General features: G+C 38.9%; 1 protein-coding gene across 1 annotated transcript; it reads right to left on the bottom strand.

Annotated features, from left to right (window-relative positions):
* Positions 1-1198: 1198 nt before the first annotated feature.
* Positions 1199-21230, bottom strand: tasor2 (transcription activation suppressor family member 2). The gene is made up of 22 exons (XM_065957049.1): positions 20820-21230; positions 20361-20509; positions 19964-20059; positions 19808-19880; positions 17061-17152; positions 16816-16953; positions 16378-16511; positions 16250-16266; positions 15401-15500; positions 15215-15312; positions 14990-15096; positions 14762-14834; positions 14556-14627; positions 12271-14400; positions 11178-11931; positions 10462-10951; positions 4615-8673; positions 4261-4383; positions 4030-4183; positions 3818-3923; positions 3379-3560; positions 1199-1907 (listed from the first exon to the last, which is right to left on the bottom strand). The coding sequence occupies exons 1-22, from the start codon at positions 20848-20850 to the stop codon at positions 1810-1812; spliced, it is 9276 nt and encodes a 3091-aa protein (XP_065813121.1). The 5' UTR covers positions 20851-21230; the 3' UTR covers positions 1199-1809.
* Between the last annotated feature and the right edge of the window lie 2006 nt (positions 21231-23236).

Below are 23236 nucleotides of genomic sequence, written 5' to 3'. Positions count from 1 at the left end.
CTCTTACTGGTTTTACTATTTTTATCTTCTTCTACTTCTTACTGTCTTTTATTTATGGTCTTATCTCGTATTTATGCTCATATTTTAATCTCCTCTTGTGTTTTAACTTGGTAATTTCTTATCTTACTTACTTTGTCTATTTATGTTTCGTATTTATAGTTAATTTTTATTTTTATTAATATTATAGTTTTGGGTTTTTTGATCCTTTAACCACTTGTTTTTATTTCCTTTACTGCGCTTACCTTCTCATTGCTTTTTATTTGCTTTTATCTCTTAGTTTCTTACATCTTCTTAAATCTTTGGTCCTCTTGGTCTCAGCTCATGTTGTTGGGTTCTTGTGTTTCCTGGGTTCTTATGATGGTTCTTATGATGGTTGGGTTATATATGTCTGGTTGTGTATCGTGCACTTTGGGTTCTTTTCTGTTGAATTGTTTTTAATTATTTTTGGTATTTTGCATCTGTTATATTCTTACTGTTGTTAATGTTTTTCTGTGTTTAGTTTGCTTTGTTCTTGCTGTTTGTCAAAGCACTTTGTAAACCTTTGTTTTTAAAAGGTGCTATATAAATAAAGTTATTATTATTATTATTATTATTTATAGACCTTTAATTGCCAGTCTTATCAGAACAGATCTTCCAATCTTAGATAGTTTGAACCTCTGGAATACATGTGCTGTCTTTCTTTTAAGACACTCCCATCCCATGTTTTTATTCTCAGTGAGGCCCTCTCCTGGTTAAATCAAAGTTCCTACCTCTGATTGTCTAAAGTGCCACATGCCATTAATGAAACCCAATTTCACAAAACAAAAATCGTGGTTTTATGGTGTTTTTCATGTAACCTTATTTACTCGCAAAACACAATCTTGGATTTTTTCACAAACTTCTTTTCATCCACTCACTTTCTATTGTAATGTAATCGCAAGGCTTTATGGGTATTAAGGCTTCCATCGAGTGCACTACAGTATTAACCTATGAAGAGTAATCTTTTTAATAACAAGGGGAATGTTTTGAAGACTTCAATTGAGGTATTTTAAACCTCATCCTCTTAAATGGTCAAAATTAATTTAACTTTGTCAACAAATAAATCCATATCAATTCCCTTTTATTGACTCTTCCTTTTACAATGGGATGGACAAAATGATTGTAGTTGAAGGTTTAAGAGAGAAAACCAAAAAACACAATGCAGAGTGAGTAGTCAGTCTCTAAGTGCAGATTCATGAAACAACAAAATGCTTCTTTATTTCTCAGTCAGAAAAGTATAACAGTGAACAGTAATATACTTAAACATGTTACACTTGAAAACAGTTTAATTTCGTTTTTTTGCAAAGCCTGTACACTGCAATAAAAATAATAATGACGTACTAAAACAAATCAAATGTATGTGAATAGCCTTTTGACCAGAACGAATGTATAATTTAAAAAAACACTACAAATGATTGAGCTGAAAATGAATCAAGCCACAGTTGCAACTGAACAAGAAATATACATATATGTAAAAATAGCTTTTTATAACAAGTTATCATTGCTGTCATGTACAATAAAAATACGATACAAAATACATACATTATAAACAGTTCACCTGCCTGCATACTGGCGTCAGTGACACTCTATTGACTGAAATATAAGTCAGTTTACAAATGAACCTTAAGAAAACCATGTCAAGCCATTAGTCATTTGTTAATGCTTAATTAAATAAAGATTATGCCATGTTGTATATCTTCATTGAAGGTAGATCCTAGTTTCTCCTCATTTAGTGAGCTTCCGTTTTATTGAGAAAGGACAACTCGGGTTTGTCCATCGGACGTTTTCAACTCAGGCTGAAAACGCTTCACTGGGAGAACACGTCAAGAACGAGTTGAACGTCGTCGTTATTATTCCATTACTTTCAAACTTGCTGTCTGTTGCTGTATCTGTAAAAACAAGAAACACGTGTCATTCATTTTTCAGCGTTACTATCAAACATTAACAGACTAACCCAGACCCGATGCAGAAATGTATCCTGTACGAAAAAAAGTGTCTCATGATTTCTTTTTGTTTTTTTACATTTCCAGTTACCGATTTGAGAGATGTATAAAACTACAGAGACCCAACAAAACTTTATTGTACAATATATTAAATTCAATTTTCACTCTCTTTAAAAAAAGGTTTAATGTATTTGTGTAGAGAAATAGATGTGGTGGCATTTTTCACAACTAACTGCTTCTTTGATGCGGGCACTTTGGTTATTGAGGGACCGGGTGGCTTGAGCGACGGCCCCAGGACCTGTAGTACCCCCCACATGACCCAAGGGGGACACGCTCACAGACCTTCTCCAAAGCCACAGAACACTCATAGACTGGATGAGCAAACTCCCATGCTCCCCCCTGGAGCTCTGCGAGGGTAAAGAGTCGGTCCTCTGTCCCACGACCAGGACAGAATCCCTTTGTTCCTGCTGTATTCAAAGTTCGACAATCTTCAGAGCCTCTTTCCAGCACCCAAGAGTCAACTTTCCCCCGGAGGTTGAGTAGTGTGATACCCCTCCAGTCCCTCTTTTTACAGGTGGGAACCACCACCCCGGTCTGCCACTCCTCGGGCACTGTCCCATACCTCCACGCGACAGTGAAGAGTCGCCCACAATGTCTAGAGTCTTCAGCATCTTAGGGGGAATCTTAGCCATAGCTTGAGCTTTTTAAATACCTCTGTGACCTCTGCCAAGGTGAATGGTATTACTTTTGGACTGTTGTTGGCCTGCAGCTTGTCAGACTGGATGAGGTGGTTAAGGCCAGAATGCTGTCAAAACTATAGACCCTCATGGACAATGTTTCCCACCCTCTTTACAACATGCTGCATCATTTTAATAGCAGCAGACTAATTCAACGCCGCCGTTCAAAAGTACGATACAGGAGGTCTTTCACTGAAAAAACAAATGTGCACATGCCAAACCCACAGACACTGAACTGGACTCATTTATCCCATGCACTTACCACTCTACTTGAATATATCCTGACTACTATTTATTATTGAATGTACATTACCTATTGTGTAAATTGTATTATCTACTATATAGGAACTCCCCGTGAGACTATCTTTCTATTTAAAAAGTTTAGCTTTGAGTTTTGTATTTGTTGAATGCTGTTGAAGCAGTTGTTGCAAACCTATTTTGCCCTTAGGGATTAATAAAGTACTCTATCTATCCATATATCTATCTATCTAGCCATCCATCCATCTATATGATGGGTATTAATAGTAGACAAAAAAGGTATCCAATGCAGTACTCTACTTCTACATTTAGGTATAAGATACATTTTTTCTAATACTTGCTATCCCTTAATTGCATACCAAATATTAAAATATCAGGTGAATAATTGATTGTAAAAGTGTACTCGTGCTGTATTGTCTCACCGGTTATAAAAACAGTGTAACGTGCAGATATATTCTGGACCTGTAGGCGGACCAAACATGTGAGATAATCCGGCTGATCTCTTGACATGAGGTCACACTCATGATAAGGCAACACCTCAATTATTCCAGCTTCTTGGCACCAGTTTAGGAGTTGCTTCTTCTCTTTTGCCTCTTGACTCAACCTAAATATGGAGGGAGCAAACATACACGTTTAGGCAAGATAATGGAGAGGCTTTTCCAATATGCACAATCAAAATCACTCTATTATGAAATGATTGCAATCAACTTGTATGGTAACCGAGGATAAATGAGTTATAAAAAATGGTTATTTTCTTTGTTAAAACCTTGTATGTATTGTATGGGTTACAGAAAAAGACAGCTTTGTACAAAAAGCTTTGTATGTAAAATGTTTTTGTTATTTTCCAGAGGGGATCCATACCTTGCATTTTCTTTTAACCGACGGCTGTCTCTGTAATGTAGCATCCACTTCCACTTCCCTGTTTTACTCAGTCCTTGCAAGATTTCTGACATTTTTTTCATGTCACCTTAAAATTAAAACAAAGTTGATATTATGAGTAAAGCGAGGATAATAATAAGCAACTAACATGACACATTCTCAATCAACAGCTCTTTAGTTAAAAGTAGACTTACAAAGGCTGAGGGGCTCCAGTGCTGCCCCGTCCAACATTATGAAACCCCCCTTTGTGAAGAGCTCCTGATGGGTGAGGTTGACAACATCATCTGTTTCGTCAATCCCAGCAAACTGCACGCCAGGGGATTTCTTCAGCGCTAACAAGTGTGGGACCTGAGATAGCAGAAAGGTCAATCATCATTTCATTATCATTCAGGACTGCAACAGTATTTTCACTGGCTGTAAATTACCTCACAAATGTGCTCTGCAATGTCTTCATTCCTGAGGATGATGAGAAGAGATGAAGAAGTACCCTTATCAAGGAAAAACTCAGATGGCTGTACAGCAGTGTGGCCCTCTGCCTCCAACTGTACCTTTTGAAAATCAAGCACAAATTCCGCCATTAGACTTTAAAAGCTGCATACGTCTGCAACATTTTCATACATAATGTTGCTTAAAAAATTTACATGTTATATAAGGATATTTCTACTAATATTCTTAAGATAATCTACTTAAAATGTATACCAAGAACCTAGGCAATGAACCATTCAGCTAAAATTAAAACAATTAGAAAATACAGCAATTTTTTTTTTTACTTGTCTTACCTTGGTTTCCTCAAAGAAGACATCATCTGACGTCTCTAATATGTAGAATCTGTACTTAGTTTTGCGAGATTTCTTCACAACTGAGTTCAGATTACTGCGAAAACTATTGTCCATCTCCCTCTTCATTTGGTCACAGAAGTCGAAATATTTACTTGGTTCAGACCTTGGGCAACCTCTTTCCATGTGCTTACGTGTAGATGGGACTTTTCTGACAGCACAAATATTGTTCATCTTTTCCTCATACAGCTCGGCACATTCTGCAGTCACAGTAGACACTCCAGCATCTTCAATTGGTGTGCCTGTACCTTCAGATGACTTTTTAGAATGTAAAGCCTTTTCCCCCTCTGTGGTGGCTTCCAGGTCTTCCCTGTCAGACATGTGAACCTTGATTTTTTGTCCAAAAAGTGACGGTGCATCCAAGTGATCCATGGTTTCCTCCTGCTCTTCTAGACCTGAGAAGTGTACAGTCATAGGACTGGGGCAAGGCAGATTCAATTTTCCATGTGACTCAGGTTGGTGGATTGATCCCTTTTTACTTCTTTTCAGAAGCTGTTTAATTTTTTCTGAAAAGATAAGGCATTCCTGTTCCATTGACGCCTCAGTTGGGTCTTCTTGTATGCACCGTTGAGAAATCTGCTCCAGAAATGAATGAGATCTCTTCTGGCTGGTGTTGTAGACGGTGCATGAGAGTGAGCTATCAGGGCCCAGGTAGAGACTGTCATCAATGTTGTTGTCATCTTTGTAGTCCACAAGTGAAGTTGATGCACTCAAGCAGTCGTTCTGATCCATGTCAAGACTCTCTGCAGCTGTCTGACCAACTCTATCTGCTGAACTATTTGTAGAGAAACCATGTTTTCCATTGACAAGTTGAGATGAACTTTTTATACATCCAAAAGTCTGAACAGGGAGAGATGATGAAGAAATCTTGTTGTATTTTGAAGAGTCCCTTCTTTTGTTCTGATACAAAGGATCTTGGCATACAAGTGTATCTTTATCATACTTTGACTTACGGTCACCTACATGTGGCGACCAACTGCTCTTCTCTAAAAGTTTGGAGGCTTCTTGGGCATTGTTGTTTATTCCTTCAGAAGTCCCTTTGTAACATTCTCTCTGTTTCTCCAATAGCATTGTAGTGCGTGTAGGAGAGGTGACCAAAGGGATTTTAGGTTGTTTATTTTTGGCAAATTTTGACATTACAGAGTGATCAATTTGTCTGTCTTTTGATAGGCTATCTGCTTGACTTTCATCACTCTTTGATGGTTTCACAGCCATGACAGGGCGCAGACTGGATGAACATGGTTCATGACTTAAATTGGCCTGTGATGTTGCTGTGTCTTGGTCAACATTTGAAATAATGGCTCCCAAAGTAGAAGTAGAAGAAAGGGAGTGGTGGGGATGACAATAACCTTGCCCTGAGGAAGATTCTTGTGATTTTTCTGTTCCTTCAAAATACTGTTGACGTACCGATGAGTCTGTCTTCTTAAGCTGCAACCCAACCCCAAGTACTTCCTCTATTTTACTTTTGAAAGGTGATATAAGAAAGTGTGCTGATGATTCTGTGTGCACTTTTTGTACTGAAGAGGAAGACACTGGTGCTGACTTTTTATGGATTATTTTCAACTCAGATTTGGAGAGGAACTGGTCTATACTTTGAAAAACTCTTAAAGTTCTTAGTTCAAGATCAGGGTGAAGACCATGATGAGGGTCAGAATCTCCGTTAACTGTAGACTTCTGACAAGGTTTTTGTTCAATAGGCACCTTGTCTTTTCCAGTTACTGAGCTTCCATTGAGGCATTTCTGAGTCAAAAATGTGCTGGATGGATAACTTTGAGGATCAGAAGAAGTTATGGACTCATATGGTTTCTCATCCATAGTTGGTGTGGGGCACCGGTCGTCAGACCAACCTCCAAAGGCCCATGGCTTGTTTTCAGGAATATCAAGAAGGGATACTTTGCCTGTAGACACGTCTGCCTTTTTACAGTTACAGTCTTGTGACTGTGAGTCATGAGGAAGTACTATATCCTCTCTAGAGATGTCAATTCCAATAAATGGAATTACAACTCTACCATTACACTCTTCCAATCCCTCGTTTGTTTTGCCACTTCTTTGATCCATTTCTTTTGTCACTTCAGCTTCAAGCTGTATTTGCTCACACTTGGGTGAATGAGACAGATGAAGTGATAATTCCTTATCAGTTGTGTTATCAACCATTTGAACTGATTTGGTATCCCAATGTTTATGATCATCACTTCTTAGATTGAAGCTTGCCATTGCTTTGTTTTTGTTTCCTGATGCAACTCTGTTATTTGTCTGGGGAATACAGTTCCTTGCGTTCGACCCATCCAACGAACACGTGCTCTCATTCTTTGTTGCTTTAGCAGCAGTACAAATGTCATTTTCTGCATTTTCCTTCACTGCAGGTTCATTACATTTGGCCTCCATGTTTGATGAGGAGTGAGGACCTTTTTCTGGGATGGCATGTTTATCTCTGCCATTTGCACAGAGCTTTCTCAACTGTAAATCATTAAACAATTGTTTGTTTTCTGCTTGTGGTAGCTGCTCATCCAGGTGTTCTGGGCATGTATGCTTTGTGATGTCATCCTTCTTAACAAAGTCTTGGCCATTACACATCACAGACAATGGATGATTTTTTTCATCACTTTCAGTATCCACAGCTGAAACAGAACTGTCTTTCTCAACAAGCCTGTCATCTTCACCAAAGTGATCTTCTTTGATCACTTTACTTTCATTAATTGCACAGCAATCCACATCTTCATTCACATTTACAGCCTTGCTTTCTGAGACTGCCATAGGTCCCTCACTTGACAACCGCTTTTCATTTTCCATAAGATTTTCATGGCAAACTACAGCCAAATCTTTGATGGTTGTATCCCCACCTTCCTGGATACGTTTCGGATAAAGCTCATGATTATCATCTTGGTGTAGCTTTCCTTTTACTTCCAGTTCCTCTCCATATTTGGGTTCAATTTCATTAGGCTGAAATGTCGGAACCCCACCTCCTACTTCTTTGTTGGAGTCATCCATCATGGATTTGGATAAAACCCTTTCAAGTGGTTGAACCAAACGGATCTCTGTAGCCTCTGAATTTCCAGTGTCGTCTTTCACGTCAGTCTTGCCATTGTAGCATCCTTGTGGGATGGCATGTTCATCTCTGCCATTTGCACAGAGCTTTCTCAACTGTAAATCATGAAACGATTCTTTGTTTTCCGCTTGTGGTAGCTGCTCATCCAGGTGCTCTGGGCATGTATGCTTTGTGATGTCATCCTTCTTAACAAAGTCTTGGCCATTACACATCACAGACAATGGATGATTTTTTTCATCGCTTTCAGTATCCACAGCTGAAACAGAACTGTCTTTCTCAACAAGCCTGTCATCTTCACCAAAGTGATCTTCTGTGATCACTTTACTTTCATTAATTGCACAGCAATCCACATCTTCATTCACATTTACAGCCTTGCTTTCTGAGACTGCCATAGGTCCCTCACTTGATAACCGCTTTTCATTTTCCATAAGATTTTCATGGCAAACTACAGCCAAATCTTTGATGGTTGTATCCCCACCTTCCTGGATACGTTTTGGATAAGGCTCATGGTTATCATCTTGGTGTAGCTTTCCTTTTACTTCCAGTTCCTCTCCATATTTGGGTTCAATTTCATTAGGCTGAAATGTCGGAACCCCATCTCCTGCTTCTTTGTTGGAGTCATCCATCATGGATTTGGATAAAACTCTTTCAAGTGGTTGAACCAAACGGATCTCTGTGGCCTCTGAATTCCCAGTGTCAACTTTCACGTCAGTCTTGTCATTGTAGCATCCTTGTAACATGTCAGCAATTCTGGAAGTAGTCTGATCTTTTTCTGGTTGAATGGTTACATCTTCCATTGCTTTCTGTTCAGGAATTCTTGGTACATATGAAACATTAGTGTGCTCCAATTGGCCAACTTTTTGCAAAGTTGTGCAGGTCCTGTTGTTTTTATAGGTGATTCTGACATCATTCACCTCTTTAATGATCTTTTCTGAGAGTACAATCTCTCTAAAAACCTAAAAAGGAAGAAGAAAACAGATTGTAATAATTAAAAATAAAATATTAGAATTAAAAAGTCATCTGAGTGTTGTTCCTCTCTGGATTATTAGTTTGTTATTTTTAAAATATTCATCAGGCGCATATTTCCCTTATTATATTACGCTCTTTATTGTCTTCACATGGGCAAGTGAAATGATCAGTCTAAACAACTCCCGTTTTGATTAATATACAAACATCTACCACACAACATAAACAAACCAGAATTGTGTTAAAGTCTGGTAAAAGAGGCCTCAAATACTTTGACCCCAAGAATAAAAAAGCAGCATACAGTCCATTTTCTGACTGCTTATTTTGAAAAAGTCCTGTAACTAAGCTCAGCTATCATCGCGTCTTTTTACATCCATATTGATTCCGTGGCTTCAATAACCATTGAAACGCCAGTCTAAATAGGGATATAAAGTCGAACATCTGTCTTGTTTTCTTTGTGCCTGTGTGCCATAAAGTATGTCAGAGTCCTTATCTCACATAGTAAGACAAATGGGTAGATGGAAAAACTAAACGGATGGTAAATTTAACTATGAATTACAAGGTGCATGCAATTTGATCTAGGAAGACGGAATGCCATGTTGTATGTCATCAGGAACGCCCTCTGAAATCAGAACAACGACTTGGAAACTCAGATGAACTTCAGTAACCCAAGCTCACAATCCAACATGGCTGCTCCATGCATCAACAGTAAGGTATAAACTCTACATTAGAGTGTTTATTAGCAACTTAGTCTTGTTTTTGTGCAATTAAATCAGTATAGTGCAAGGAACATTTGTGGACATGTTGTCATTTTGCTTTTACGTGCAAACTATCATACAGTTTGTTGTTATCGCCTAGTATTAGCTAGCTCAACAAAAGGTACTCCTGGGGGCGTCCATGTTGTTTTTCCAACTTGTTGCAAACTCGTTACAGGAACCTGGTCAACTCCCGTGTGACGTCATTCCATGCTCTGAAATCCAATTTACGACATAATGGATTGTACCAACAGTTTCAACCTTAGAATTTCTTCATCCAAGGGAGGGCTTGTGGTTGGTCATTTTTTTGATTATTCCCAAATAAGAAGTCTCATGTGTCAAGTGTTGGTTTGAGATGCCAATTCACTCCAAGATGTAACAACCAAATAACAGTAACTGTTAAGCTTGGTAGCTATTTCAAGCATCCAATTTAAATGGATTGTAGTTCAATATAAACAAATTTCAAGTATGATAAGATTTACTAACAAACACTTACCAACAACAAATAATGTCAACTCCAATCCTGTTTAATACTGCTTGATATTTAATAAAGAATGTCCTTTCCTCAATGGCAGCCATTTAGGTTGTACAGCACTCCACTGTCAATTTGCCGAATAACAGATAAATGGCTGTGATTGGCTCAACCTCGGGTTGGAGGTTAGAAACATAACATCTGGGCCCTGTTCTAAGTTGAATTTTAGAGTATTAAGAAGCTGATGAAGATTTATATTGGGTTTTTTTATCCAGTCTCCTTTTTATTCAGTCTCCGTACAAAGGGGCTCATGCACTAACCACTACCCCACTGGTGCCCCCTGACGTAGAATTTTTTTACCCCCATTTAGATCTCAAGAGGACTTTGTCGCAAAGTTTGGTTTGTCCCTTGTTACTAAACCAAGTGCCTCCATTAGATTTTAGGTAGTTGCTTAACAATAGCATTGATTGTATGCCAAACCATTTGAAAATAGCAACTCTCCAAATGCATACAATTTTGTCTTTAATGTAATAGTAACAATTGAAACAAACCTTGGATGGACTTGCTTCCTGTTGTCCCTTGGATGACTGGGTGTTCAATGTTTTACTTGCTCCTTTCCATTCACTAGACGCATCTGGGTCTTTGTTGCTTGTGACTTGTGAATCAGAAGTGACAACCTCTGCATTGGAGTTTTTCACAGACAAGTCCAAAATCATAGATCCATGGTCCAAAGTAATTCCTTGGTTCAAGGCAGAGCTGTCTTTCTTGCTGAGGTCCAGTGCTTTTGAAATTAAAGGGTCCGAAGTGTCCGCCACATTTGGGAAATGTGCATCTGAATTGGCATTCAACTCAGACTGGCCTAAGCTTGATACCAATTCACTGGACATTTCCAAAGAATCACTCTCTTCTGAACATGGTAATGTTGAGTCAGAGTCGATATGAAACAACCTGGGTGTTGACCGGCTGTAGAACAGACCTATCCACATGTGCACGATGAGCCGAAGCTCTTCACTGGAGTCTTGAACAGAGTAATCCCATGGCCTGTTGAAGATATGAAATTCACAAAAGTTAGTCCAATTATCTGAATATTATGTCAATCAATGCCATCTGAGCTGAACTAAAAGTCTAGAATATACATATATCCCATATTTGTCAACTAAAAAGCAGACAAGTACAAAATGAATGCTGAATATAAAGATATGTATAGCCATAAATATTTTTAAATATTGAGAACCCTTGTACAAAAAAATTAACTCAATATACATACCCATGCAAGGCTCGGATAATAGCTCCATCCTTTGAGTCACTTGCAAACTTGCTGTCTAGATTAAAATCGTAGTTCTCTTTCCATTGTTTTGTCACTTGGACAGATTCATTCATGTTGACAAAGGTACGGGAGTGTCTGAACTTCCTTCTGCGCATCAAATGTTTTTTCAGGTCGTCTTGAGTCCTGTATACTTGTTCAACTTTATCTTTCTGAATGGCAGAGGGGTTAAATGCTCTACTTCCATCCTCATACATTGTCCTTTGATGCTGCAGCAGTCCAGAAGAACCACTTAAAGGGGAAACCTGGAAGGGTGTACCTGGCAAACCCAATGGTAGAGAGGAAGACGGAGGCAATGAGTAAGCATGCTCTTTAGATACCAAACCAACCAACTCACTGCATTCCACAAGATGGCTTGGTGAGGGAGAATCGAGAGTCTGGATGGGTCTAGCAGCAGGCTGTCTAAGCAGGGCATGTAGAACTGACTCTTGATCAACACTGGTAACATCTTTTGTAAGGTCACACTTCTTCAAACTTGTCTCAGGTTGTGTCCCAAGTGCTTGGGTTGGTTGTGGCGGAACCTCATCATGACTGGCACTAAGAGCCAAGTCAGCAAGTAAGTTCAAAGCATCTGTAGATGAACAAGCACTGTTCAATTTTTCCACAACAGTCTTCTTCACAGAATTATCCCTAGTACACTCTTTGTCATTGTGTCTTTCTCTTGCAAAACAAGCTGGAGTTTGAAAATGTAACCACCCTGTGAAAACAAAACAAAGGACAAAAAAGAGAAACTGCATGAGAAAAGGAAATAGCACATTGAAAGCATCTGAAACACATCACCAACATGAACAAAGGGATTGATTTATTAGACCAATAAAGCATTATCTAGGTTCAGATGCCTGATAGGATTTGCAAAAGCTCAGACCAAGCAAGAGCAAACTGAAACTAAAAGTGAAGTAAGCGAGGTGAAGAAAAGCAAAGCAAAGCAAGGCAAAGCATAGCTGCTAAAGACAATTTTGAGAAAGCCAAGAAAAGGTGTGTTCCATTTTATACATGCAAGAAAATAATAGTTTAATAACCGAAAATTTAGACTTACATTTCTTTTTAACATTTTCTGCAGAGATGTCTTGATGCTTTTTGAGCGTTTTAATCCTACCTCTTCTTGGAAAAATTGAAGGAGGCCTTATTAGGATTTGACCTTGTTTTTCAAAGGTTTTTTCTTGCGTCTGTGATGAGTCTTCACTTTGTTGAACATCAAGACTTTCGGGTTTTTGGACCATCTTTGGTATCTCTTTAGGAGTCAGGCCAAGGGCATATGCAAAAAGAGGGTCAACTGACAGCACCTTTGACACTTCTTTGAAACCCAAATCAGTTTCATTACTCTTCAAAATACCAGTCTCTGGTTCAACTTTGCTCATCTTGAGACAGGGCTCAGCTGCCTGGGCAGTACAGTCAGTCATATTCTCCAATGCAAGGGGTCCCATCTTCCTCTTTCCTCTAAGAAGAACTGATTTTAGTTTGCTCAAAAGGAATTCAGCCTTTGTTTGAGACTTTCCTGTTGTGACAACATGACTGGGATTTTTTTGAACCACTTCCAGAGGTGAAGTGTCATGACTCTTTGAAAGAAGTACAGCACTCTCTAGATTAATATTTGATGAGTCATTGCCAGCATCTAATGGTCTTGAAATGCTGTGTTTCGGAGAAACAGGACTGACTGTGTCATTTTTAAGATGGTCACCTCCATTCCTGAAAGCTGTGGTCTCTATTTTGGCCAATGCTGTCTCTGGGGCTGTGCTAGCCTTTTGTTCCATTTCAATTGCGTCAGGAGATTCTTCAGAAGCAACAACCAACATTTTTTCAACTTCCTGTTCATTTGTGCTAGATTGAAGCTTATCTTTTAAAGACTTGATCTTATCAGTGATGTCTACAGATCCATGAGGAACTAAGATTCTTCCACATTCGCTCACAACCGGCTTCAAGTCCCAGCGCTCTGTTTTCCTTCTTAGAGGAAAAGCTTCCAGTTCCATCAAATGCTGCTGTACAGGATCTGTTTTTTTCTCCTCTGCAAATGATGGACCAACAGTACAAGATCTAACTTTTTTATTTCTCTGTGATAGTTTTCCAAATACGCGTTTTCGCCTTCGTGCTTTCCTCCAATCAGTAATGGTAGGTTTACTCGACTGTTGGTGGTCTACTGATTCCTTGGCGAGGTTATCCTTCAGACTTGTTGAGTTGTCAGACTCCACAGACATTTCTTCTGTTGGTAAACTGGGTGTCTTAATCCAAGTGTTAGATACCTTTTTGCGACCTTTGGCAGGACCCCTGCGTACTTTTATAAATTTCATTTTTGGGAGACTGTTGACCTCCGGGGCATCCAAAAGCTTTTTGGCCCTTACAGTGTCATCATTTAGTGTGTTCACTTCGGTTGTTTGTGATTTTGCTGTTGAAAAATCTGAAATCTGTAAGTCATTTAGCTTGGCAGATTCAGCACTGATCACACTCTCATCAGTTTGCTCTGCTGAAGTAATGCTGACAATCAATTCTGCAGGCAGTTCATCAGATGCAGAGGGAATCAGAAGACTTTTCGTCCTCATATCAGTTTTTATCAGCTCCCTCAGTTCAGATTGTTCAGTGTCTTTGTCAGAACCTTTAACTTGCAAATCATCTGCTTCAACATTTTGCGGATAAACTCTTAAGTCAACTGGTGCTTCAACACTTGTTTCTGATGTCCCAACATTCATACAAGATTCCTGGCCTGACAGCTGATCTTCTGACCCAGTGCCAGCAGCATTTGTTGGTACTTCTTCAGGAGATGACAGGCAGATGTACAGATCATCATCAAGGTCTTCTACTTGGTTTTCTTGTCCGACCACCAGGATTTCCGAAGCCTTGGCCACAGGTATTTGAAAAGAGGCCGGTTTGCTCAGGTATGACTGTAAGCTTTGCCATGCCCTGTTAGTCCACTCTGGGGATGCGTAGAGATGCTTGTGAGCACCTGGCACATCATACTGATCAGCAAAGATCCCGACTTCCCTTGAGGGAATTAAGTCCAACCCAGGATTTACAAGTGCTGCATAATTCTGCATATGCTGTGCCATTACTTCACTGAGTTCTTCACTTGGATCAATGGGTGTTTTCTCAACTTCACCCTCTGCATAACTCAGGACAGGTAGAAACCGGAGGATTTCAGGTGGTATGGTAGGGTTTCTGTGTCCACATTTTGTGTCTGAGATAAATCAAGAAAGAGTAATAGTTTAATCTCTGCTTCTACATGGATAAAATGACATTGACTCTAATCAAACACATATAAGAACTGTAATTTAATTGAAGTAATCTGAGAAACATAAAAAATAACCACTGTTAAAAACACTCTGTAATCACCTTTCTGTATAACTCGTGAGTCAGGAAACACAAATACGCCTTGCAAAACCTCAGGCCCACTGGACCCAGTATCTGTGAAAAAAAACCCAGATAAGATATGAGGTCAATATGATGCCGATTAAGGGCTGTTGACAAAGACCTACATAAACAAGGTCATCATGAAACTGACAATATATGACAAAGTTCTTATTGTCATATTATCTTACCGTCATACGAGGAGAAATGGGAGGAGTGCACCAAGATTAGGAATCCACCATCCTTCAGTGGAATTGGAAGAGCCTGTGCAAAAAAGAGCACGTTTTTAAGGTACATTGTAGGCTGTCGGATTGCAAGCAAGCATATTATTATGCAAAGCAAAGCTAGAAATTATGTTTTATTGAATGAATGATTAGGCCCCTACAGCGTCTAAGATTTGAATATAAACAGAAACTCACAATATTATTCTCCTTGACCTCACACATCAGCAGAGAAAGTGAGTTGGTTTCATCTACCTCAGAAGAAACAAACTCACAAATACTGCAGCATAAGCCATCCAAAACAACTGCAAGACAGCAAAAGAAATCATCAATATGATTGATAAATGCAGGAAATGTGTAGAAAATATAGCTCCTGTGAATAGTTTTTTTTTTTTTTTTTCAAATTGTCTAAAACTGCAGCACCTTCCCCAGACAGGGAGCAGGTTTCGAAGACAGCTCCTGGCAAACGTTGCCTCAGATCTAACATGGAAATCGCCCGGTCAACTTTCACCACTGGTGGCCTTTAATGAAAATATAGAGCATAGAAAAGAGGTTATGAATAACATTTTTAAGTCATGTAGGAATACTGTGTGTATTTTCTAAACTTACAGTTCTGCAGGGATCAAGGCCCCTGTTGTAGACCTCAGCCTGACATCATAGAACTGGTCAACTATTTGAAGCTGACCCCTCCATGGAAAGAAATGACAAACTGAGGGAAAAAATGAATCATACATTAACAGTCCCATTCAGTAAAAAAAAAAAAAGGTCGTAAAAATTCTACAAATAAAGTATTTAATGAAGACATATTATACCCCTTTTCCACCTTTTCAAACAGTCCCCTGTGGTCTAAATGAAACATCTGTGCTGTGCTTTGGTTAAAATATAACATGAATCAAGCACCAGATGAGGTTTGTGACCCTGTATAAACCAGCTCTCTCAGAACGCTCTGTTTTGGTGTGTGTGTCTCTTAAAATGCAATGAGCCCCCCCTGAGTTTTCCCCGTAGACATCAATCCTCTGTAGCAGGACTAAAAATGGCAGACTTGTGCAAAAGTTTTGCTCTAGGCTGGGAATGTAGTCCATGAGTTGAGCTATCAGGGGAGAGGAGGGGATTTTTTTTTTTTACCAGAATCCCACTGTGACATCACAAGGAGAGCAAATTTTAAAAGGAGCACTCTTCTCAGTGTTGTAAGACTTACGCAGACTACAAACAAAGGACTGGATGGATTTATTTCATATTTTGTGGGCTGGTAGACACTCAGGTTACCCAAATAGGTGTTCAAAAACATTGTAAAAGTGGATTTTTCACAATATGTCCCCTTTAAATCTTTTAAACAGCAGTTCACGTGTGCTGGTTATTAGATTGAACTACCTTATAGCAGTGTAATAGTTATTCTGTTTTATAGCATTATACAGAGTGAAGCCATAACAGGTTTGTTACCAATTTAATGAAACTTACTCAGTTTTTTCTCCTCACTGAAAAGAGAAATCAGAAAACATTGCATTACCATTCCTTAATGTCCACATGTTTAAAATCAAATTTAGTACAGTGCACAGTAAAGGGCAGAGCCTCTGTTTCTACAGTACCTTTCTTGATGGGGTGCTACAGGCGTTGCTTTGGTATCCGTGTATGAAAATGATACAATGGCATAAGGGCAGGCAGCACTGGGAGATGGAGACGTCTCACTGCTTCCATCATCCAGCAGCTCATACATATAGTACTGCAAAATCAAAACAAGCGGTCCTTGAGCTGCCTGCTGTCTATGACACTCTTGCATGAAGATGATCAACAATATTGTAATGACAAGGAAGCACTAAACAGATAAAAGTTGCACTACCGAAACAACATCTAGGGATTACTAGTCATGTGTTACCTCCTGGTGAAATCCATATATTATTAAAACAATGTACAGTGTACTTTTAATGCATCTACATTTTCTGTTCATTTTCAGCTCCATATTAAAGTGGCATGTACAGTGGGATCAACTTTATGACGTTCATCAGGGGTCGCACGTATCTTCTTACCTGGGTTCTTTCAAAGGCAAGAAAGGAGCTGGTTTTGTCAGATACTGAGGGCAACTGCTCTGACACATGGCAGTCAAACCCCACAGTGGGCACGGTAAAGGTTTGGGTGTAGTTTTCAAGAGTCTTTTTAACTCTCCCCTGTTCATAACAGAAACCAACAACACCGGCTTTATCCTGTTTGTCTGTGAATGAAAATACAGTCGCTACACATCACAAGTGAATATCAATCAATGCTTTTTCAATACCTTTGTCAGCTTGAGGATGGCAATGTATCCAGATTTCCCATGATACCAGCGATTGAGATCCAAACAGTCAGAGTACATTGATATGTAGATACCTGAGTAAAAGCAGAAAACATTCACTTGATGTGTGTTTGGGACAGACAAATACAGATAGGGTTAATTTAGTCAGATTTGAGGAGCTCATAATAAAAGATTACAATAAACTCATAACTCTGAAGATTCTTTTGAAACACCTGACACTCCTTCTGCAGTAAGACCACACCTTAAAAGATAAATATGTCATGGACACACCACAGTTTGAATACCTAAAAAATGTCACCCACTGCGGTCTTACATGACCTCTAAACAATGGTGCATTGTGTGCGATATAGAGAATGATACCAGCAAGAGATTTTAGGATACAGAGTTAGTCTACAAGGTGTGAACAACGTTGTAGTGACTTTAGGCTCTATACGTATATTCAAATTGTTCTAAAAGAACAGCAGTTTTCCAATAATTTCACGTTGAAGTAACAACACACATTGTCGATTTTAAAGATTGGTTATTGCCCTTGAAATCAACCCCTTACTCTAGTTTCTGTGGAGAACATTGAACATGATAATTAATTCCGAAAAAGTCAATTGTTTTCTCTGAGCAAGAGCATATCTGTCCAGGTTTCACAAGAAGAATAAGCTACAATCTTAGTTAAATTACAGAATTTAAAAAAACGACCCTTTTCTACCAAAGGTCTACAGGGAGAGACATGTAAGATCTATTTCTCTTTAAAGGGCCCATATTATGCTTTTTCTGGTTTTATATGCCCTTTAGTGTGTTTTCCAAGTGTCCTGTGCATGTTTAGGCACATCTATTTGCAAAAATTGAAAGTCAGCGGAAATGCGGATTCTCCTACGTCCTCCTGTTAGCTGTAGCATTAGCTACATGTAACACTCGGTTCTAGCCCCCCTCGAATTTTTTTTTGCCAGTGTGACGTCTTTGTCAGTGTGAGATCACTGATCTAAGCCCATTGGCTCGTTGTGGCAAGCCCAGCAGCTCATGTTGTATGCCCGTTAACTTCTGTGGCACGCCCACGATATGCCGTAGCCTGCGGTAGCACAGTAGTGCTAATGTTTTTGCTCCCCGGCCCTCGGAGCCAGAGTGGCTGAGCGACTGACCAATTACGGCAGAGCCGACAGGCCGACCAATCAGATCAGAATTGGCACACGTGGGGACTCTGAACGTGGGCACTTCAGAGCCTTAGAAAGAGAGTCAGAAGCGAGCCGGTGCATGGAGCGGCAGTACATGAAAACACACACTTTTTTAGAACTTTAGCTATTGTGAACATACTTTGGTAGGTACATAGATTAAATATATGAACCACAAAAAAAGCATAATATGGGCTCTTTAAGGACTCTGACATCAGCTGGCTAAAAGATATAAGAAGGGTATTGGCCTGTGAAAATGTTATTAAGACTATAAGTGGGTGCTGGAGCCAAAAAAAAAAAAAACGAAAAGGTCAAATAAGTTCTCTTCTTCATTGAAAACAACAAGCTGGAAATCTGAACAAATGAGGCAATACATACGAGCTAACTGGTTTGGCAGGTTTGGCACGTTTTTTATAGTCCCTCGTCAGCCGTGTACAGCTAAAGTAAAGACATTTCAAAACACTACGAAAACCAACAATAGTATTTAAAAAAGTCTCTTTCACCTTTAAAAAACAAAGCAGTCACTCATGTAGGATGAATGAGTCTGTCATGATAATATGTTAGAGGACATGTGATATAGGAGAAAGCAAGAATCGCAAACTTAAGGAAGTTAAACTCTTGTTTTGAAAAAAGCAATAAAGACACTAAAAAGATACAACCACATTTCATGAAATATAAATTGCTTTTACCCTCATGTGTTCTCAAGACAGCCCTCTAATTGCTTCGTTCTTATCATGTCTTTACAAATGAAAGACTTTTAAAATCTTTCTTTTCTATTTCTGGTTACCTTTTGAATGTCAAAATGTATTTTTTAAAGCCAAAATTTAGTGTAAAAATCCGTCCTAGATGAAAACAGGCCTGGCTGCTGAGTAAAATACAGATTAACCCTGTGCAACTTGACAAAATGTGTAACATGTGACTCAGAGGAGCTCTTGTTTTCACGTGCCGCTCCAATGGGTGCATGCGTTGAAAGAAAAACAGCTCCTTGATAAGACTTTAGACCATTGTTCATAACTGATAACTTATCACAGTGAGTTAGAAGAAAAACATAACAGACAGAATTGAATTCCAAGAGGTGACATGTTAAACTTGAAGTTATGGAGAGAAAAAAAAAACAGTACATGGTACCAGAAGTATAAAATCAATGTTATATTGCACAGTGAAGCAGGCCATTTCTGACTCATACTAAGCAGCCGACACTTTCTTAAGACCTGTCATACAGTTTCTGTTTCACATCAAAATCTGTTCCACTTTCAATTCTATGTATTCATGCATTTAAGTTGCTTTCACTTTCAAAGGCAGAGCAGCACCAAACACTACACAAGTACTTTTTCTTTTCCTGGATCTGCACTACATATCCTGGAAAGACCGCACAAAAGGACACCAACAAGGATATCATTTCAAGGGTAATAACTTTGGTTAACATATTTGTTAAGTTAAATAGCAATAATCTGCATTAATTTGACTAGATAACCAGTCTTACAGGACTGCTTGGCACCATGTTAAATCAATAACCTCTTTTATGCTCCTGCCTGAGTTGCATGTATTATAATGTCAGTGTAATCTTACCCTTTGAAGGATCTCCCAGAGTTGTGCAAGTGCTGTTTCCTGTTAACACGCCAGTTTCTCCAAGAGTGTTAGCCTTTAAAAAAAAATACAACTGACATTCAGAAGAGTTGTTGGAAACATGTATTGTCTCAGGTCTACCGTGTATCAAGTTATTACCTTGTTGACCTCATCAAAGAGCAGAAAACCGTAGGATTCCTTCAGATCCTCTTCTGAATATCCTGCTGCTCTTCTTTTTGCTCGGAAGTCATTATACTGATTACAAGAGACAATAAAAAGAACGAGACATGACAAATGTCCCTTTAATTTCCCGTTTGTGATTCATTTTACAGTAGCACTTACTTAATAGCATCCACTAAAGGTTTTCTAATTGTAAGATTATGACAGGTTGGTTTCAAAAGCAGTTAATCCAAAATCGACAGCATTGAAAAGGAAATATGTAACATCTATGAATGATAACAGACACTGTGCAGAGATGCATAAGCGTTTTTAAAGTTTTATTGTGAAGTATGGTGAATGTGAATTTTAAATAGTTGGACGCAAGATTTGGACTGACCTTTTCTTCTAGTTCAGGGTTTTTCAACAAGAAAGCGGACTTGTATTCAAAAGACTGTTTAGATTCTTCGTACAAGTACGCACTTTTGAGTGGGGCCAAAATACTCTTCTGAAATACGTCAGAAGCTTCTGGCACAGGTACTAAAACACCTAAAAGTGGACAAAAAAAAATGAACATGAAGTGAAATTGCGGAAGAAAAGCAGAAAGGCTTTAAACTGTTCTCAACTCTGCTACAAACTAACAAAAAAAAAAAAAAACTTTCAGTTATTGCACAAGACTGGGACGGTTTGTACTGTGAGGCGACACCTAATCCACCCGTCCCTTTTCGTCAAACTACATAATAGTAGGAGATATTTAACTCAAGTGTGGACCTAGGCCTACTAGAAAATCGTGTCCTATACTCATTATTTTACATTTAAAGTGAAAGTTACACCACGGGGTTTTTCCAAACCACATCACCTTTGCTCGAGGCACCATTGGCACTTTCCATTGCTGACCAGTTATGAAATCAGTCGTTCTCCCTTTGCCCTTCGTTGAAAACTGTTGTCTCTTGTTTTATACATTACAGCGGATTTTTTAAACCCCCATGTACACTGTTTTCAATAAAGCCTTTTCAAAGTAACTTGATCCGTCGCCCAGTTTCTACACACATGATCATACGACAACCAGGAAGTTAAAAAAAAAAATAACCCGACTGTCCAAACGCGTAGAAACACAAAATATCCACTGAAATCCACGGTTTTCGTTTCATATGCGAGAAATCCTCATGAACCAGAAAGATCCCTCGGTCTTCATGGGGCAACCAGCAACGCAGTTAAGGTCCATTACGAAAAAGAAACAGAAACCTATCGACGAGGTACAGCGTCCATCTTGAACGTCTAAACCAAACTGTGACGGTGGAGAGGCTCCTCTGCGCCCGGGCGTGTGTCGGTTTTTCCTGTTCACAGTCACAGTCAGAGGTTCCAGGAGAAAAATTAATGATTACTAACCCAAAACGACCGACAGAGAAACCACCTGCGTGACTACTCCATTCCGCAGATATATACTATTCAGTTAGATTCATGGTTAGATTAAACAAAACAAAAAAAAAATGCAGTAGATTTTAGTGAAGTATAACTTTAAAGGTTGAAGGACTTGTTTGGAACAGTGTCATTATAAATTGGCTCATCACCCATGAGATAAGACTGTAGTGCCAGTATATTTATTCTACATAACTTTTGCTACTTTTATAATAAAATTGGGAAGTTTAAGTAGCCTACATTTACCTGGCTTTTTTTTTTTTTGCTTTATTTGGGTTAACAATCATTTGGAATATATGTATTTTTTTTTTTTTTACAAAAACAATGTGCTCACCAAGATGATGTAGTCTTGTGGTTAATAACATTATTAATATTCCTAATATTTTCCTTGAAATTGCTGTTCAAAATATAAAACGTTACTGGGCAGCTTTATGCAGCTTTAAGACACTTATATGTTTTACTGAAATACTTCTGTGTCCACCCCAAAGGTAAGTAAGTAAGGAGTGAAAACAGCCTCTTCATTTTGAAAGTAATGTAGGAGTGCCTTAAATTACACTGATCTTAATGGCCAGCAGGGGGCGATTGTACCTGCTACAAAAAAAGCAGGTGCAATCACCCTTATTTTAACAATTAAAATGTATTAAGTTTATTTTCACGTTGGCTAGCTTCAAGGTGCCACCATCCTTTCTCTGCAGTTTTATAGCTTTATAGTTACTGACATGAATATGGCCTTCATTACTTTAGTGGTATGTGTTTTTGTACCTATGAGGGTATGGATCCAGCTATTGAATGTGAGCTTTTACTGAGTCATTTAACACAGGCCAACAAAGAATAGATGAACTGCAGAGTATTTAAACAAGTGGTGATAATATAATGAAGTGGCGCTGGACAGCCTGTGGTGAAATCGCACGTCCCAGGTACAGAGACTCTAGCCTTGAAAGCTGACAGCCCAGGTTTGACTCCAACCCTCATTTTACGCATTTCACCCCATGTCATTCCCAACTCTCCCATCCCAGTGTCTTATCCATTGTCTTTCCTACATTCAAAATTAACAATTGCATGTTTGATTATTATTTTTTTATTTGTGTATTTGAAAGAGTATTTAAGTAGTGGATTTTCAATGAAGTTGGCTTTTTTTAGTTTGGTAAATGAAGGGGGTGAGGGTACAGTTCAAACAATCCACTGATAAAAAAAATCAGATATAGTGGTTTTATTACATAGCCCGTTGGAGCCATAATTCACATCTAGCAACCCTGCATCTTCACATGCTGTGAAAATGTTGAAACTTTATTATTATACTGTGCTAACACACCTACCAGGGAGTGTCTGAGATTCGTATCTGTATCTTTTGTAATAAGTAACTACAATGAAATATGCACCAATATAAGCTGGAAATACGAGTAAGGTTTTAGCGTGACATTGTCGGACTGGCTGCCAAGTTTAACCTGACACTACCTTTATTTATATTTCACTGTTTGCTTTAAAGTGGTGATAAAATGTTCTGTTTACAGTTATATCCATGTTTACAGTTTGATAAACAAGGCCAAACTCTGAAGCATCACAACCACTGCTGCCAGAATAATTGGTCTGCCCACACCCAACCTAACAATACTCAACAGCAGGGCCATCACAACACATCACATCACATCACACATCCAGTGGACACCACCACCTCACCCCACTTCCCTGAGGACGGAGGTACAGAGCACTGAGGTGCAGAAGGGCTCGCGTTGGAAAAAGCCTGATCCTTGCTGCTGTAGCTGCCCTGAACAAAAGGCCTCGCTGAACAACCCAGATTGGGAACATTTGATTGTTGTTGAACTTTGTTTGATACACTGTGTTTTGTGTTTGTTGGAC

This window comes from Labrus bergylta, chromosome 7, assembly GCF_963930695.1.
Source record: "Labrus bergylta chromosome 7, fLabBer1.1, whole genome shotgun sequence".
NCBI lineage: Eukaryota > Metazoa > Chordata > Actinopteri > Labriformes > Labridae > Labrus > Labrus bergylta.
This window is presented reverse-complemented; position numbering and strand designations above follow the sequence as displayed.